This window comes from Artibeus jamaicensis, unplaced genomic scaffold (genome assembly GCF_021234435.1).
Source record: "Artibeus jamaicensis isolate MK-2021 breed Jamaican fruit bat unplaced genomic scaffold, CSHL_Jam_final scaffold_537, whole genome shotgun sequence".
In the NCBI taxonomy this organism is placed as follows: domain Eukaryota; kingdom Metazoa; phylum Chordata; class Mammalia; order Chiroptera; family Phyllostomidae; genus Artibeus; species Artibeus jamaicensis.
The window spans coordinates 4587206-4604338 of NW_026522047.1; the positions used below are offsets into that span (position 1 = coordinate 4587206).

A 17133-nucleotide genomic window follows, 5' to 3' on the forward strand; every position below is an offset into this window, starting at 1 on the left:
GATTTGTTGGGAGAGGGAGGGTGATGAAAAGATAAAACAAAAACAAAGAAGGAAACTATTATAAAAGCCTAGAATAGTTCTTTGAAGGTACTCCATTCTCACTGTATTAGCTCAGAAATCATGCAGGTGGGGAAATCATCCTTTTTTCCACACAAGCCTTCTCTTAAAAACTTGCCAAAGATCTGAACACAGTTGCCTCAAGTAAAAAAAAATTAGTTTATCAATTAAAATATTTTTTAAAATTCCCAGATATAATTTTCAGTAGGACATTTAAAGTCCTATTGAAATCAATAGTAATCAATAATTTATCTCAAGGAGACACTGTTCATTAACTAATACTCATTAACCCAACTGAGGAAAAATTGTAACAGTGCACATAGTAGCCACCTGCAAAACTCGGAGCAGTCGGTCCTGGCAGGCCAGGACTGGTGTCACGCGAGACAACCTTTCCACTGGCAGGCAGATGACGTCGTTGATTTTGTCCCCTGAAAGGTAGTAGTGCTGGTCTTTGCAGTCGCAGTAGTGGCTGTAGATGTAACTTGCACTGAGGAAGAGGTCCGAGCCGGATATGTGCCTGAGAACATCCAGAGTACTTTAAAACACCCGTATTTTAAAAATAAGCATAAAAATCTAGTATTTTAGAGATGGAAGGTTTATTTACACAGTTTTATCATTTTATCACAGCCTTAATGAACAGGTTTTTTCCCCCCAACTCCCCCCACTTTATTTCCAGCTTTTTGGTACAACACTTATCTTACAACTGAAAATGAGGATCTTAAAAGGCCTCAGGCTTCTCAAAAATTGAGGTCAGAACTGAAAACAAAGTCAAGATAATAACTCTGCATCTGAAGACAAACAGTGTGTCAAAAAGTAACTGTTTGTGATGTGTACTAGGTGCGAGGCACTGTCCTGAGTGATTCACGTGTATGAACCACTGTGAATCGGGGACCATCACTATCCCTTTTTCCGGGTGAAGAATGTTAAGTAACGTGCCTAATGGCACACAACTAGTGGACAGTGGAGGGAACTGCAACTCAGGCCGTTTTTAACTGGAGAGTTAGCCTTCTTATCACAACCCAGTATTGCCTAGAAGAGGCTATTTGAAGATAATCTACTTTAAATGATAAACAGTGGAAAAAATGCCTTCCTTAGAATTTTATCTTGAAAAAGGAAATGAAAATAAACTTGTCTCAAATTATATTTAATAAAATTTAGGCAATAATCACAACGATGTTCCAAAATCTTAAGACTGAATCAAGTTTTCAAGGGAGGAGCTGAAATTTGTCAAAAACTACATATTAGTGTGTATCTTTCACTTCCAGCTGCTATTCCCATGCAGTCATAAAGAGGTTAGTATGGTTTTACTTGAAGGCTTCACCTATTTCTCCACCTCTAGGGTATATCTAAAACTCTATTCCATACAAAGCTTATTCCGAACCCTGTAACCACCTTCCCCGAGTTCTGCGGCTTTAATTACTGCCGGGGTGGCCTCGCTCTGTGGATCTGCACAGTTGCAGCAGTTCTCTGAATTTCACTTCTCTCAACCCGATGACACTGCTTATCTTTTTCAAGATCTGAAATTTCATTTTGAAATCCATCTGCATTATATTTGCATCACGCTGTCCAAAGTGCTTCTCGGCAATCACTACTGTTGACAAGAGTGAGAGGGATGGAGACTTCAAGCTGGGAAGGACAGGCGAGTGGGGACCACTTCCAGAGGCAGCAAAGAAACAGAACTGAAATGTCGGAGATTTCTTTCACTTTTCTTCCTTTTATACCTTGATCACGAATCATAACTGAACCAACCAGTCAAACATAAATATATAAGTATTACAAAAGTCCTAACAAGAAATATTTCAACAACCAACTGATTTCATGTTGAGTCTAGGTCTAATTTAATTTCTGACTAATAAAAATACCTTTAGTCAATTTTATGTCCCAGAAAACCTTTTAAGATACTTAATCGTTTGTCACCTACCCAAAATATTATAAATGTATATAGAAAGATAAAGAAGAAGATAAACATACATAGCTTTAATGCTTTCAGTGAGGTTTGTCTCAAAAGAGAGGAACTGTTTTCCTCTTTTTGTAAAGCCCCGAATCTCAGATCCTGCAGCAATAAAAATTTTCTCCTGGGGCGTGTTGAGAGCGCCCCCTAGTTCCAGTCTTGCAACCATCCGCCCGCGTAAGGTCTTGAACACCGCCTGCAAAAATCATCGGGGAAAAATAAATAGACAAGTTTACTGCAAGTGTTTCCTCTACTGTAAAAGTGCTGGGATCTTAAACTCACAGAAATATGATGGTTCTATCACACAGAAATACTTTTTGACACAAATGTATTTACTTCAGTAGGGTTTTTTGCTAAGTATCTTCAAACTTTGGAATACTTACTCCCACACATATTTCAATGGCATCATTAAAATCTAGGGGAGGAGGAACTGGACGAAAGAAGATGAGGGGATTAGCTAAAGAACATGCGTAACCCATGGACACAGACAACAGTGAGGTGATGGCCAGAGGGCAGGGGGGAGCAGGGCTGGGTGGAGGTGGGGGGGGAGGAAATGGGGAGGAACATCAAAGATAGTGTCAACAATAAAGTTAAAAAAATCTAAACTCCTGCAACTCAAAGTAGGGTTCACCAAGCAGCAGCATGTATCACTAACTTGATTAACAATGCAGAATCTCAGGCCCCACCCCAGATCCCCAGAAGGAGAATCTGCATTTTAACAAGATTCCCCAGCTGGTTCCAATGGACATGTCTGTACAATTTAAGTTCTTTTAAAAAATCAGTCTCTCCTGGTTTCTTTATAATATTTATAAATTTCGCAGTATAAATGAAGAACTAGATAATTTACTGGAAACCTTCACTTACTATTTCTCTATTTAATAAGAAACATTAGGATTAATTTTTTCTTCCTTAGTTTCCATTTTATTGTTGCCATCAGATTCTTCTTCTCACCTCCCCTCCCTGCCCCTGTGACTTTAAAATATCTGAGAGGATTATGAATGATGGAAATGCTAAGTTTCTGACAGCTCCACCCTCTTTATCTTTTTGCAAATTCCATATACAATGTAGTGCGTTCGAAAGTTCCCACCTAGAACCCATCACTTGTAAACTATGATCTGTGAAGTGACCACGTGATAATCAGACCCTGGATGAGGTTGCTGGAGGTGGCGGAGGTGATGGGACAGTCACTCCAGGCTACACTGTGCTCTGTAAGACTCCGCACCAGCAGACCCCACAGATCCTTCCGCTACTCGGAAGCAGTGAGTCCCCGTGTTGGGAGAGAGACTGTGGAAGGACCAACTGCAAGGACCTGTGGGGGCTTCACGATGCCGAGACCACCCTGACACACAGACAGCTATAAAGTGGAGACCTCCGTCTTACAACAGCAAGGACAACCCCGTGAGCCCAGGGTAGGGCTCCAAGTCGGGACAGGAATTGCGTCTGGCTGACATCTACAGGGCAGCCGCGGGAAACGCTGGGCCCAGACTCCCGACCCAGGGAAACGCTGAGACAGCAGTGCACGTGCTGGGCTGAGCCTCTAAGTTTGCAGTAATTTGTTACAGCCTGGAAAACTGATAAATCACCCCGGCTGCCACAGGTGTTCGACTAATATCTGGCAAGTGACTCTTGTGACGGCTGTAGCCTCGTCCTTCAACTGTTTCCCTTACAACCATGTTTCACTGTATTTTAGAACATTTGTAACCTAAAATTCTTCATTAAGTAGTGTGTTTCTCTTTTACAAATTCCTTTTTTCCCCCTGGAAAAAAGCGACACATACCACTGCTTCTCCTTTCTTCATGCCGAAGCACAACACTACCCCATCATGGTCTCCAATAACCACCTGTAACACATTGAAGAGAATCTAAAATTATTATGACTATTACTCCCTACTAACTATGTATGGAGAAAACAATATGCTCAGCATATAAATTATGATTTTTAAAAGCAGAAATCAGAAACTCCAGAGTTACAGGAAACAGCCAAAGAGAAGTGCGTGCAGAGTCATTGTGGAAGCAGCAGGCCAGGTGTTCTGTCCCTGCAACGCGAACAGACTGAGAGACTAGGGACAGATGTGTTGGGGAGGTAAACGTTTTTTCCCTTAACTGGAGCATAAGAACAATTTAAGATTAACTTTCAAAACATTATCAAATAAGGTTGTGACTGACCTATTTGATATTTTTAAAACCTTTTTAATGAGAAAATTTTAACATATGCAAAAGTCGAATACAATGAATTCCCATGTATCCATCACTCGGCTTCAATAATTACTGAATGTGACTAATGAATTATTCTTAAATGCAGAGGGAGATTTTAACAACTTTCTCAAAAACTGATAACAAGAAGACAAAACGTAAGGGGTTAGAAAAACAACTATTTTTGATCTAATATATATGAACATATTTATACATTTAGGAATGTGAGTGTGTATGTAAATAAGTTGTTCATCCCAAGAATCAAAGTATAAATGCTCTTTTTAAGCACAAAGGAACATAAAAAATTGGCCAAGTGTTAGGGTATAAAACAAGTCTCAAGTTTAACAATGTTGACACTGCAGACTTTGTCCCCAGGCCACTGATTCTTAACTTTCTACGCGGACCACAAAGCCCTTTGTGCGCTTGATGGAGGCTGTGGGCTCTCTCCCTAGAACAGTGAATATTCACACATAATTATGTTTACATATTCAGATTCACAGACCTTCAAAAAGATGGAAAAAGACATAGTTACGGTTTTAATTTCTGACAATATCCTACTTCAGTAATCTGTAAAATAATCTATCCCAAGGATTCCGAAAGAGTGGTCCCTAGACACCTGGAAGTCAACGAGAAATGACCTGCAGGGCAATCTGCCCGGTCAACAGTGCTTTTCTAAGTCTTTATTTCCCTTGTTCACTAGGTTGGTATTTGCAGCGATGGTACAGCAGTAATGGTGGGTAAAATCACTGGTATCTGACAAGAAACAAGAATGACACCAAACCATATTGGTAATCTATACTCTTCATCACCATTTGAGAATTAAGGAGAAAAAATCCAGTTTCATGCAAGAATGTCCTGCATGAAGCAATAAAAATGATTAATCTTATTAAATTTTAACCCTTGAACATGTCTTTTTAACATTTAGTATGAGAAACTAGGAAGTACACATTATCCACTTCTCCTGCACACCCAAACGGTCTTCCGGAAAAGCGCTTGTATCACTGTCTGTGCGAGGAGCCGAATTACCCACTCTTCTTTAAGAAACACCCCGTTTAAGAATGAAGGAACAACCAAGAACTGAAGTGAGCCTGTTATTTCAAAGGAAAACAACTGACAATATTTGCTGATATGGTACAGTTTGAGCTTTCAAGGGAAAATAAGTACTGGGTTGGCCAAAAATTCTGCTGTTTTTTCTGTAAAATAAAAGACACGTTTTTCATTTTTACCAATAATTTTAATGATCTGGGTATTCTGAGTATGTCAGCTGTCTCTCACATGGTGTTCTCAATATCTTGATTTGATCACTATCAACCTCAACTGGTTTACCTGACTGTGGAGAAATCCAGTGAGAAATCTCTAGCACGAAACTTCGCCAACCACTTTTGACATGTTCAATCAGTCACAGCACCTTCTCCATACACTACAAAATCTTTTTTTGCATTTTAGCTGTGTTTTTACCTTTCTTAAAATAGTAAAACACTGTATGCCAAAAATGTTGCATGCTTCCTTCCATCTTCAGTATTAAAATGGCCACACAAAAATTCACCAATTCTGACATTTTTTTAAATGCACGTCGATATGACAGCTGTCACTATACAACCTAACAAAATTGTTTTGAATGAGGTTGAAGACAGCTAAGCACTAGCAGAACCATCTTATGGAAAAGAACAAGTGAACCTTCTGGCCAACCCAGTACTTAGGAAGACCTGTGTCTGCCCAGTGAGAATGGCAGCTTCACACTACGAACCTTTCTGATGAGACTAGCAGTGACACTAACAGATGTGATATGCTTGATATTCTATAATAAAATATGTCAACATCTGGAAGATCTGTATAACTCAAAGGGACAATAACCTCCAATGACCAGCACAGAATGCTATAAATTCACGCATGAGTAAAAGATCCATTCAAAACACAAGATGGACCAATGAATTTTACTGTATCCAAGTATGAAAAGTTAATCAACATGGTTTGTGATTCCACTTTAGTCCTAATGTTTAAGGGATCACTACTTGTCAAATATAGGGGTAGCATCAAATACGAAGAGCCATAATTATCTCTATAAGTTAGTTAAATGTTCTTCCTTATTTTCAACTATGTATCTGTGTAAGCTAGATTTACTTCATGTAGCTGAACCAAAACAACACATCACAGCAAACTTACAGGAAAACAGACAAGAGAATCCATGTACTTTTGCTTATTCAAGATGAAAGAATTTGCAACTGTACCACAGTGCCACTATTCTCACTGAACTGTTTTTGAAAAGTTATTTTTCACACAGATGTTATTTATATAAACATGTAATAGGCGTAGTACTTTTAAAATAGAGTAGTAAATATTTTAAATACTTCTTAGTTTGAATTTTAATACAGTAAGTATTTATATTTGTGATAGATATAATCACATAAACAAAAGTTCTTTGGGATCTTCAATAATTTAAGAGTGTAAAAGGGTTCTAAGGCCTAAAAGTTTGAAATGTGCTGATTTAGTGGACTGAATATAATAAATGACAATCAGAAATCTGTTGATTTATCTTGACAAATGTTAATATATCAGGATATTGTATTTATTTTGTAGCTATGAAAACATCCTAGTAGTCTACTAAGAATGATCATTGTCTTATCTCATCCTGTAAGATCAATATACAATAAAAATCAATATTGTTAAATATAAAATTAACATTGAAATACCTAATTGCTCTTAAAAATATAATCAAGTTTTAAAGAAGCATTTTTCTCTATATTCAACTGTGTTTTACATTCTCTTTTCACATACGCAACCTGGGGCACACGAGTGCACACAGAGTAAATTATTTCCAGGAAAACAGAATATAGTTTTAATTAAATTTGCTTGTATTGCTTACCAATTGTATATAATAATGTCTAAGAAGATTACCATTTGTAAATGTCCCTTGGTATCCCAACTTCTGTTCAAATTATTGAATAAATAAATTCATCTTTGTGTGGAAAGGAGCAACTTACCCTTAAAGGACGGGCAACCCTGGCTATGTCAGAGCTAAGGAGAAGACAGAACCGGTCTCGACAGTACCTTTTGCGTGGCTCTGTGCCGGGTGGCAGGAAGCAGCTTCATGGTCTTCTGAGCAGTGACTCCCACCTAAGGGAACACAGCGGCACCCGTGGGTGCCCTCGCCCATCTGTGATCTGAGTTGCTGCCCAGAGATCCGCAGAGTCAGATCACAGTTGTTTTTCACTGCAATGCTTAGTGACAGGAAGTAGTTATTGTTACCAGCAATGAACTTATCTAATGAAATACACTGCAAACGTCAGAAGACGGGAAACAGACCCAAAATGTAAAATTTACCCTTGTCGAAATTTATGTTGTCAAGCCAATAAAAAGAAAAATTGCACCACTACTGACAAGATACTTCACAAAAATATATTTCTAGAAGTCTTCTTTTACTAGTTCGTACAGTTGTTAAAACGTTTTTGTAAAGTGATTTAAACACCTTCGGAAACAGAGTAGTTATTAAAAATGCAACAAAGAAGAGTTTTGCTAAAACACCAAACATCCTGACGGCAATGGCGCCCAGTAAACCTGATGCTGCAGATGATTCTAGACAAGGCACGAAGACGAAAACAGCACCCCTGGGAAACAGTCACGAGCCCCGCACAGAGAGCTGGGGGCAAGCTGGAGAAAACGGCCCTCGAGAACGGATACGCGTGCACTGCAGCCCTCCGCGTTATTCCGTGCGCCAGAGTGTTCAAGTTTAAAAGGGTGTCTTTGGATTGGGGTTTTAAACAGAGATCTGGCAAGGCCCGGGAAGGAGGTCCTGGAGGGAGGGGCGGCTGGAAGACCGAGAAGAGGGGACCGATTCAAGGGCATGTAGGAGACCAGCGCGGCAGGACACGGCGAGCAGCTGCAGCCGGGTTCCAGCAAGGTGGCGGGTGCTCGGCGAGACTCCCGGGAAGGGCAGCCGAACGGGATCCGCAGCGCGAGCAGCTGGGGCGGACGCAGGAAGAGGAGGACCGCCGGCTCCGCGGGCGGAGGCCGTTTCTAATAGCAACCGCCTCCTCCCAGCCTCTGGGTCCTCAGCGGCCCAGGGCCTACTTTGAGGATCCTCAAGGGGATTCGGCTTCTCTGGCCCGGGGTCCGGACGAAATGGGGGGCGCTCCGGGGAGGGGCTGAGGACGGCGACTCGGGGTCAGAGGGATGCGGGCTCGCGTCGAGGCCCGAGGCGCCACATTCTTTCAAGTCCCCGTGGGCTGTCGCGAAGGAGCCGGAGCTGCCCCCGAGGAGAGCGACAGGAGGGCAGCTCGCAGCCCCGCGGGTCGCCACCGGCTCCGCTTTCCGCGACCGCAACGACGTCAGTGGGAGAAGTGACCGCGTCCCCGCAGGGAGCCCGCCCCGCCCCCTCGGGTTTACCTGTAAATAATCCGCGCGGTGCAAATGCAGATCCATGACGGCGGTTAGGGCGCAGGACTGCTCCGGCCGGGACCGGACGCACAGGGGCTGCCGGGAGCCAGGCCTCTGAGGGGACACAGGTGTCGCTCCCTCTCAGGTACGACCCCAGCTCCCACGGCCGCGGCACGAACGCAACGCTGGGTGTCGGGGCAGCGGCGTCCGGCGTGACGTCAATACGTTTACTCTGACTCTGGTCGAAAGGGGAGCCCCGCCCCTCTCCCGACCTGCTCCAATCAGAGGCGGAGAAGAATTGAGCTCCGGAACCGTGGTTTCCAGGGAGACCGGAGACTCAGCCCTCGCTCCACCCGCACCGCGGTCTTGAGCCACCCTTCCAAGTCGTTTGGGAGGTAAAGGGTTGAAGCGAAGACGGGTAAGTTCGTACCTATTTATCAGACATTGCAAAGGGATCCCTCAAGGAATAAAGATGCATCGTTATAGGCGTCAGCTTATAGCAGCACTACTCAAACTTTTGGTCTTAGGATCCCTTTATAACATTCTTAAAAACTTTGGAGGAACTCACAGACCGTTTGTTTATATGAGTTATCTATTGATATTTATTATATTAGAAAGTATCAGTGAAATTTAAAAACAATAAAATCACTGCATGAATATTGTAGTGAAAAATGACATTTTCCAAAATACAAAACATAAAAAGACTAGCGTTGTTTGCAAGTCTGTTTACTGTCCCCTGGGATAGTAATAGGGGATTCCCAGGTCTACTTTTGCATTCAGTCTATTCGTATATGTGTGGATTTTTTGAAGTATATGAAGGACATTTGGTCCAAACTCAACGAGTGGTAGTTTTTGAAGGTAGGTTGCAATGTGGAAGGTGGCCTCATCATACAACATCCAAAAGTCCCTTTTGTTACTGTCACCAACGATTTCATCAGAAAAGATTTTAAGTATTGAAAAGTGGCCAACCTCAGAGTGGATATGAATGTCGTGAAACTGTAATTTGTGAGTCAAGGCTCAAATTTTAAGCTTTGACAACAAATGTCAATTGCTTTCCATGAAATGATGTTTCCTTCTTCAATTCATAAGGACATGCATGCCAAATAGCAAAGTCTGAATGATCATACTTTGTCAGTTGTGCTTTTGGGAAAACAAAGCAATGAGTTCAGCTAGCAACCCAAATAATAATCACACCAGTGCTTTTCCTTGAGACAACTAATGTACTCTGGTGTTTGGTAGAAATGCTTTATGCATACTTCCCATATCATCACCCAGGATATTTAAAAAGATACTCAAGACTGAAATCAAAATGACCTATTTTTACTGCTTCATAGTGAACATTTTTCTCTGAAACTTTTGTTTCCTGCTAATGTGGGCATGAAGAAGAGAGATCAGTACTCCAGTTTGAAACGACTGCTTTGATTCATGCTGAAGTACAGCGGTGTTAACCTGCATGGCTTTTGGAGGAAAATAATGTTTCAGTGTTCTGAGAATACGTGATTTCAAACCCCCCCCCCCCGAAAGGCCTCAGGGACCCTCAGACTGCTGTGACCTATGGTGACCCAGGATGTGACCTAGAGCTAACATTCCTGGACTCCTGTCCATCTGTCTTGCCTTGGTGCACACAGCATGCTCTGCCTACAGAAACACTGTGGATGAGTAGATGCTGTCCCTTTCCTGGGTTCTGTGGTCTACTAAGGAAGAGTTCACAGATGATTGTGAAACAAGGATTAACCCCCTGAGAAGAGGTGCCTCTTAGGAAGATAAATTATTTCCAACAGAAGGGTATGAGGTTTTGCCTAGGTCCCAAGTTATTCCAGACAATTTCCGAGGCTAAAATAACCATATTAAAATAAATAATAATGCCCTGAAATCAGTTAGCTGTGTAGCAGTTGGGGGAAATGTATAGTGGACTCAACAAAAACACAGATCAACTTTAGAAGTAAATTGAAAAATAGCCATAGAGGAGATAGGATAACACAGAATTGTATCAGAATTCTATAGAATTTAGGGGGATTGGAAAGATAGGGCCAGCATAATCAAGTCCCACAAGATGGCTGGTTTAAACTACAGAAATTCACTTTTTAATAAGATCTAACTAGATAGCAGTACAAGATCAAGGTGTCGGTAGGGAACCAAACCAACTTCCTGAGGCCATCTCTCCTTGACCATCTTCAACCTGCGTCCTGCCTGGTCTTCCCGCTGGGTTGTGTCCTCATCTCCTATTCTGATAAGCACACCCGTCAGGTCAGATTAAGCCCACTCTAATGACTTCATTTTAATCATCTCTAAAGCCCCACCTCCAAATACAGTCGCAGTCTGAGGCTCTGGGGGCTAGGACTTTAACATATGAACTTGGGGAGAGGGCACGATGCAGCCTGTACCAGAGAAGGACATGCCTGCTCTGTGTTGAGGGTTCCACAGTCACGGGAGGCATGGACTTGAAAACATGCTGTGAGCTTTATCTTTCCTCAAGACCCCGAGGACCCTAGGCTGAATGTCTTCAGCAGAATCCCACACGTTTCCACTCGACATTTCCCCAACTCCCAATCAGGAGTATTACTCAATATTCTGTTAAAAAATGCCCACACTTAGAATCCTAGACAATACTGTAAGACCGAGAGTATTGTCCATTCTGGAAATTCCATATCTTTACTGTTTTCATATACTAGAGCAACCTATAACAAGGAAAAAATTCAATATTTTATTCAGTTCTGAGGCATAACATGAAATACATCAAGTTTGAAAAACGTTTAAGACAAAGTACTATTAGAATAGCACAAAAGTTCATGAAATAGTCTACAACGGTAGCAAAAATGTATCAAGTTCTTTGCGTAATTTTAATGGTTTGAAATCCCAAGAAGTAGAAATTAAGAAATTGTCTTGAAAGAGCTTCATGTAGTTTTGTTTCGTGTTCATTTTTGTCTTCATGTCTAGAGAGCTCGCAGTGTGAGAGTGATGATTTTTTTAAGTGTCACGTATTTAGTTGGTGTTTAGGGCCTATAAAACTGTCTTTGGGGTGTGGTCACAACTCATATTCCTCTAAGACTTGTCAGGACAGCCTGAAGAGAATCAGGGTGTTAAGTCTAACTCTGTGAGACATTTAAACCTACCTGGATTTAAAAACAAAAAAAAAACCCTGCTTTGAGTGTTTCAGTGAAGAGACAAGGAACTTACTGGCCTATTTCCTTTTACAGTCATGAGGAGGCAGTGTAGCCATTACCAGTGTCCAGCTCAGTTACAGACTATCTGTATGAACTCAAATACAGACACAGCACAACCTGTTTTGCATAGAAAGTGTAACTGAAATGCTTTCATCAGAGAAAGGATGTCAATCATTGGAAGCAAGGTGTCAAAGGGAAAGGACACCCACCTGGTGATGCTGGGACACACCCCTCCGGGGGCACCACCACTGCTCTGTCTTGTTTCTGCCTGTGAGCTGCCCTCCAAAACCCAGGAAGGAGCAAATGCACGAGGCAGGAAGTCAGCTGTCGATGCCTTATTTAGCATTAAAGCAGCAGAGGCAGAAATCAGGAGTTTATAACAAAATAACAACCCTATGGAGCCCCCTTATAAAAATCCGCCATCCCACTGACTAAAGTCACATGACTGAAAAGCAACAAATGACCATCTAAGACAGAAAACAAACACTATTTACTTTAGAAAAATCTTTAATGTGTTGCTTTGAACAATTCTATGAAACTTAAATATGTAACATAGTTATATTTTCTATGAACCCATTTCATTATTAAATTCTTCCTTTGGGACTCAAAGGTTCTAGGATTATCAGTGATGCCAAAAAGTCTAAGAAAATCTGACCAAGTCACAGCTGCTTGTAAAATGTCTTCAGTGTCTATTTTTTAAAAAATCCCTTCAGCACTTGGACAAAAGGGAAGGTGTTCTACATAGTGATGGCATTTGTATTTGTACTTGTACTTGTATCTAGTTGGCAGTTCAGTTCAGTTGGTTTCAGCAACATTTACTGAGCACCTACTTTGTACCAGGCACTGTTCTAGATGCTGGAGACACAAAGATGAGTGAGACATGGTCCCTGTCCCCAAGGAGTTTCCTCACAGTCTCTTGGAGGCAAACAGATAGTGCAAAGACGTAGTACAGTTCATTCTCAAATGGACAAAAATGGCAGTATTGGGCCTTTAAATGCAATGGCTTGTCATTGTTCCTGATGTCAATGCGGACAGTTAAAATGAAGACCATTTGCATGAGATAAAACAGTAAAATCATTAAGACCTAATTTTTGAAGATTTACATGATAAAGATAGTTGGTACTAAAAATTCACACCATGGTTTTTCAAGTACTTCATCCTTAGAAATATTATTGCCCACATTGTGCTATAGTTGGGCCACACTCCAGGTTGCAAGTCATTCGCACCTCTGTGTGCTGGGGGCCAGCTTCTCACTGAGCTTGTGGATTAGAATGGCTAGTTCCTCGGTCGCCTGGCTCTTGTCCTCCAGAAGTTCGTAACGAAGGCTGGAGATATCTTGCTTGATTTCTTTTAATTCACCTAAAGTATTTGCATTAAAGAAAAAACAACAACCACAATTGGTAATTTGCTCTTTGGGTTTAGAAAAGATCAAAGAGTGAAAAATCATATGATGTAGACTCATTTGCCTTGTAATGTTGCCAAGGTAGATTTTTTTCTGGGTCAGCATGATTTAGATTTTTGCTTGGTTCTCATTGACATATTTACAGATTGCTTTTCTACAAACACATAGCATCGGATTGACTCAGATTTGCAAGGGACTCCTGGCATTAATCAAGTACTAGCTTCACAGCCCAGCAAAAGCGTGGTCGCCTTGCGCTCTTTGTCATCTTATCAGTACAGACAGGCCCAGGCACCTCATTGGGGTCATAAGCTGTAGTTTCACCTTATCTCCCCAGGCCGGTTTCTTTTCATCTCTGGGCTGGTGCGTTGGCCTACACCCCAGCCTTTCATGGAAAACTGTTATAGTTCACACAGGTGCCCTGCCTAGGATTTACTGGGGAAAATAGGCACATTTAAGTAAGGAGCCGAGGAGAAATGTGAAAGGCAAAAGACAAAAATAGATGGGAAAAGGGGGTTAGGGATTTTTTTTTTTTTGGACAACAAAAATAAAGATTTTTCTGAAGTGTAGGTTCCATCTGAGCCAACCATTATTTTACCTGCATCGCTGAAAAGGTGTTGGCACTCCTGTGAACTCATAGAAACTACCAACAGGCTCATGTAATGGGGAAGCAAAAGAGACAACAGTCTTTGCATTCTAAGAATCAGAGCACTCTGAGGGGGGATAAGTTGTCGCTGATTGACTTGGTCGAGCTGTTTCTTTAAAGAGACAGAGTTTTGGAAATGAAACCTAAGATTCTCCTGCCAGTCTTGGAGGGACCCACACTGTTACCTAAGATTGGATTTTTAAAGTCTCCCTCCCTGTGAAGTTTTCCAAGTTCATTATGTAAGTTTGGAAGGGGGTGTTTCTCGGTTTGGAGATGCTTACCTTCATTTACTTCGTCATTCTCTTTGTCTACTTGTGCTTTCAGGACGTAGCGTTTTATGAGTCTTTTCATTATTTGCTGTTGGAGAAGAAGAGATGAGTGTATCAGCAGTGAGGCACACGAGTAACCTGGGCGCTACTCTCTGAAGAGTCTTACATACCTGCCACGCAAACAGCTCGGGGAGAGAGTTTATATGACTCTCCACAGAGGAATCACGCAGGTTGTGGAATTTAACTGTTACCTTCCACTGAGACCAACTGCATAATTCACAAGCACCTCCCCACCCCCAGGAATGGAAGAAGCTTTTTAAAAAGGTTAAGTTGGAAGATTTGAATTCCTGACTTCTTTTTCCAGTATGGATTCTCTAAGGTGTGCTGGCCCTACACCATCATCATGGACATGACCTTATTTCTCTCCATTAAAAACAAAACAAAACTGAGTCTGTGCTCAGTAGAGAGAACTTGGAAAATACAGAGAAGAGCAAAAGAAATAAATTCAATTATCCCACCACCAAAGAGAATCTCCATTGCTATTTTGGTGTATTTCCTTCCAATACCTTTTCTTTTATTCTGCTAGGTTGTGCACTGTCCTTGCATAGCAAGATGTAGGGTGAACATATTCAATCACAATGAACACTCACACAGGATAATGGTTTATCCCTATGGGAAAATTTACATCCGAGCTCTGCCTCCTACCAGGCCCAGAAATGAATTCCACCTGATCTTAATATGAAAGACAAAGCTTTTACATTCTTCAAAGACAGTACAGAAGGATGTGAACTCACTGTAGACCTGCATGTTTTCTCACAAGATAAAAAATCCAATTACAATAGAAAAGGTGATAAATTCAACTTCGTTACAATTAAAACTTTATTAAAACTTCTGTTTATAAAGATACCATAAAGAAAGTAGAAAGGCAAGCCACAAACTGGGAGAAAATATTGGCAATACTCATAACTGATCATGAATTTGGATCCAGTGTATGAAGAACTTTAATTCCATACGACAAACTCAATAAGCCAATAGAAAAAGGGGCAAAAGACAGAGATTTCACAGAAAAGGAACCATGAATGTTCAACAAACATATAAAATCTTCAACTCTTTTCTTAGGAAAATGTAAATTACAAGGAAAATGGAATTTTACATCAAAAAGGAAAAAAATAATAAATCTTATAATACCAAGTGATGGAGAAGGTGTGGACCAATAGGATTTTCATACTTCTGTGCAGAGATTTTCAACCTCTTCCATGTAATGGCACGCATAAACTAATTAATAAAATTCCTCGGCACACCAAAAAATATGTTTTTTGCTGATCTGACAAAAGTATAGGTATAATTTTGATTCATGCACACTGGATGGCTACTGTTGTGTTGGCTGTTGTCATTTCTTATCTGACAATCTAAGGGAAACGAGGCCAGTGCCCATGACTAGGTAGTCAGGTGCTGCGTGTTTTAAACATTCTCGTGGCAGCTGAGAATCGATGCTATGGCGGCATGAGTATAAATAAACCCCCATGAAAAGCAGTCTGGCGCTTCCGTTTAGAGCTGAACATGGTGGGCTCTTTCACCCAGCAAGTCTGCCCCTTCGCACAGCACCTGGAAAAACTTCATCCGTGTATGTGGACCAAGAGTCAGAAACAACATTTATAGCAATCTTGTTCAAAATAGCAAAACATACTCCAAAAAACAAAAACTGAAAGCAGTGTAAACAAGTATCAACAAGAGACCAGACAGGTCATGGTAGGTAACACAATATGATGTTACTGTGTTCACTAATGAAATTAATGAACCATAGCCACATACAACAGCATGGGTAGAATCTTAGAAGCATAAGTGTCAAACAGGAAATTCCAGCTGAATTCACAAAGTATAAAATCATTCTTACAAAGCTCAATAAGAAGTCAGTCTGCCTAATGCACTTTCAGGATGATCTACAAATGCAATAAGCCTATTATTTGGAAAGAAAACCAAAGTGAGAGGGGGAGAGATCCCAACTTCAGGCTCCAATGACCCGGCAGCAAGGGTGTGGGCTGGGGGGCAGTGCCCACGGTAGAGGTGGTGGACCAGTAATGCTCTTCTATGGCAGGAGGTGGCTTCCTAGGTGTGCCCATAGTTATACTCCAAAACTTCCTATGGTACACGTATTCTTGGGCACATAGCAAATACCACATTGAGAAGATAATAAAGAATACAGTGACCTGAGCTCAAATGCAGACACAGTTGTCCCCCCTTGTCCAAGGGGACAGCTTCCAAGAACTCCCAGTGGATGTCTGAAACCACAGATAGTACTAAACTGCATATATACTCTTCTTTCCTACACACAGAAACCTACAATAAAGTTGACTTTCTAAATTAGGCAACTTCATGGAGAGAAGGCTCATTCTCCTGGGATGTCAGCAACCTCAGTGTGTGGTCTTTTTTCTCTCCATGTTAAATGGAGACCCTCCACCTCTTCCCTTAAAGGAAGCACTTTACGGCTTCTCTCTGTCATATCCAAATTGCCCTCATCACTGTTCTTGTCACTAAGTCAAATCGGAGTGACTTGAACATAAGCACTGTGACACCTTGACAGTCCCCATGATAACTGAGGCAGCTACTGAGTGACCAACAGGCAGGACATCAAGCTGGACAAAGGGCTGATTCACATCCTGTGTGGGATGGAGCAAAACGGCTAGAGAGTTCATCCTGCTCCTCAGAACGCACACAATTCAACTGATGGACTGTTTATTTCTCGAGTTTCCCACATGACATTTTTGGATCGCAGTTGGTGGCAGGTGACTGAAACCCCAGATGAGGAAGGACTCCTGTGGAATGAGAATGAAAAGCAGATCTCCATTTTAAAGACGTAGAAATTACAGACCTGAGCGACCCAGGAGGGGTCAATGTCAAGTAAAAGGATCTGGGAAGATCCGAAACACCTGTCTCAGAAAATAATGACCGATCTAGAGGCGGCTCACAGGCAAAGCTGACCGTCCCAGCCACGGTACAATAGAAAAACCAGTCGAGTTCTGTGGAATCCAGACTGTGGGACAGACTCACAGCTGGGTGGACACCATTCGCCTGAACTCGCTC

At 41.6% G+C, this 17133-nt stretch overlaps 2 protein-coding genes across 5 annotated transcripts in view; both read right to left on the reverse strand.

Moving 5' to 3' along the window:
* The window catches only part of BBS7 (Bardet-Biedl syndrome 7), a 29492-nt gene extending 20719 nt beyond the window's left edge, over nucleotides 1-8773 (reverse strand). The window contains exons 1-5 of one of the 2 annotated variants that reach the window (XM_037129889.2): nucleotides 8584-8773; nucleotides 7249-7314; nucleotides 3786-3848; nucleotides 2029-2204; nucleotides 388-574 (exon numbers count right to left, since the gene is read on the reverse strand). In XM_037129889.2, coding sequence (XP_036985784.1) covers nucleotides 388-574; nucleotides 2029-2204; nucleotides 3786-3848; nucleotides 7249-7314; nucleotides 8584-8619 — 528 coding nt within the window. In that variant the 5' untranslated portion in view covers nucleotides 8620-8773. The remainder of the gene's footprint in view (nucleotides 1-387; nucleotides 575-2028; nucleotides 2205-3785; nucleotides 3849-7248; nucleotides 7315-8583) is intronic. The other variant, XM_037129891.2, reaches the window with a different exon arrangement.
* A 2585-nt stretch (nucleotides 8774-11358) lies between these two features.
* Nucleotides 11359-17133, reverse strand: part of TRPC3 (transient receptor potential cation channel subfamily C member 3) — a 52556-nt gene continuing 46781 nt past the window's right edge. For all 3 annotated transcript variants that reach the window (XM_037129912.2, XM_037129911.2, XM_037129913.2), the window contains 2 exons: nucleotides 14065-14140; nucleotides 11359-13097 (listed from right to left, as the gene is read on the reverse strand). In XM_037129912.2, coding sequence (XP_036985807.2) covers nucleotides 12955-13097; nucleotides 14065-14140 — 219 coding nt within the window. In that variant the 3' untranslated portion in view covers nucleotides 11359-12954. The remainder of the gene's footprint in view (nucleotides 13098-14064; nucleotides 14141-17133) is intronic.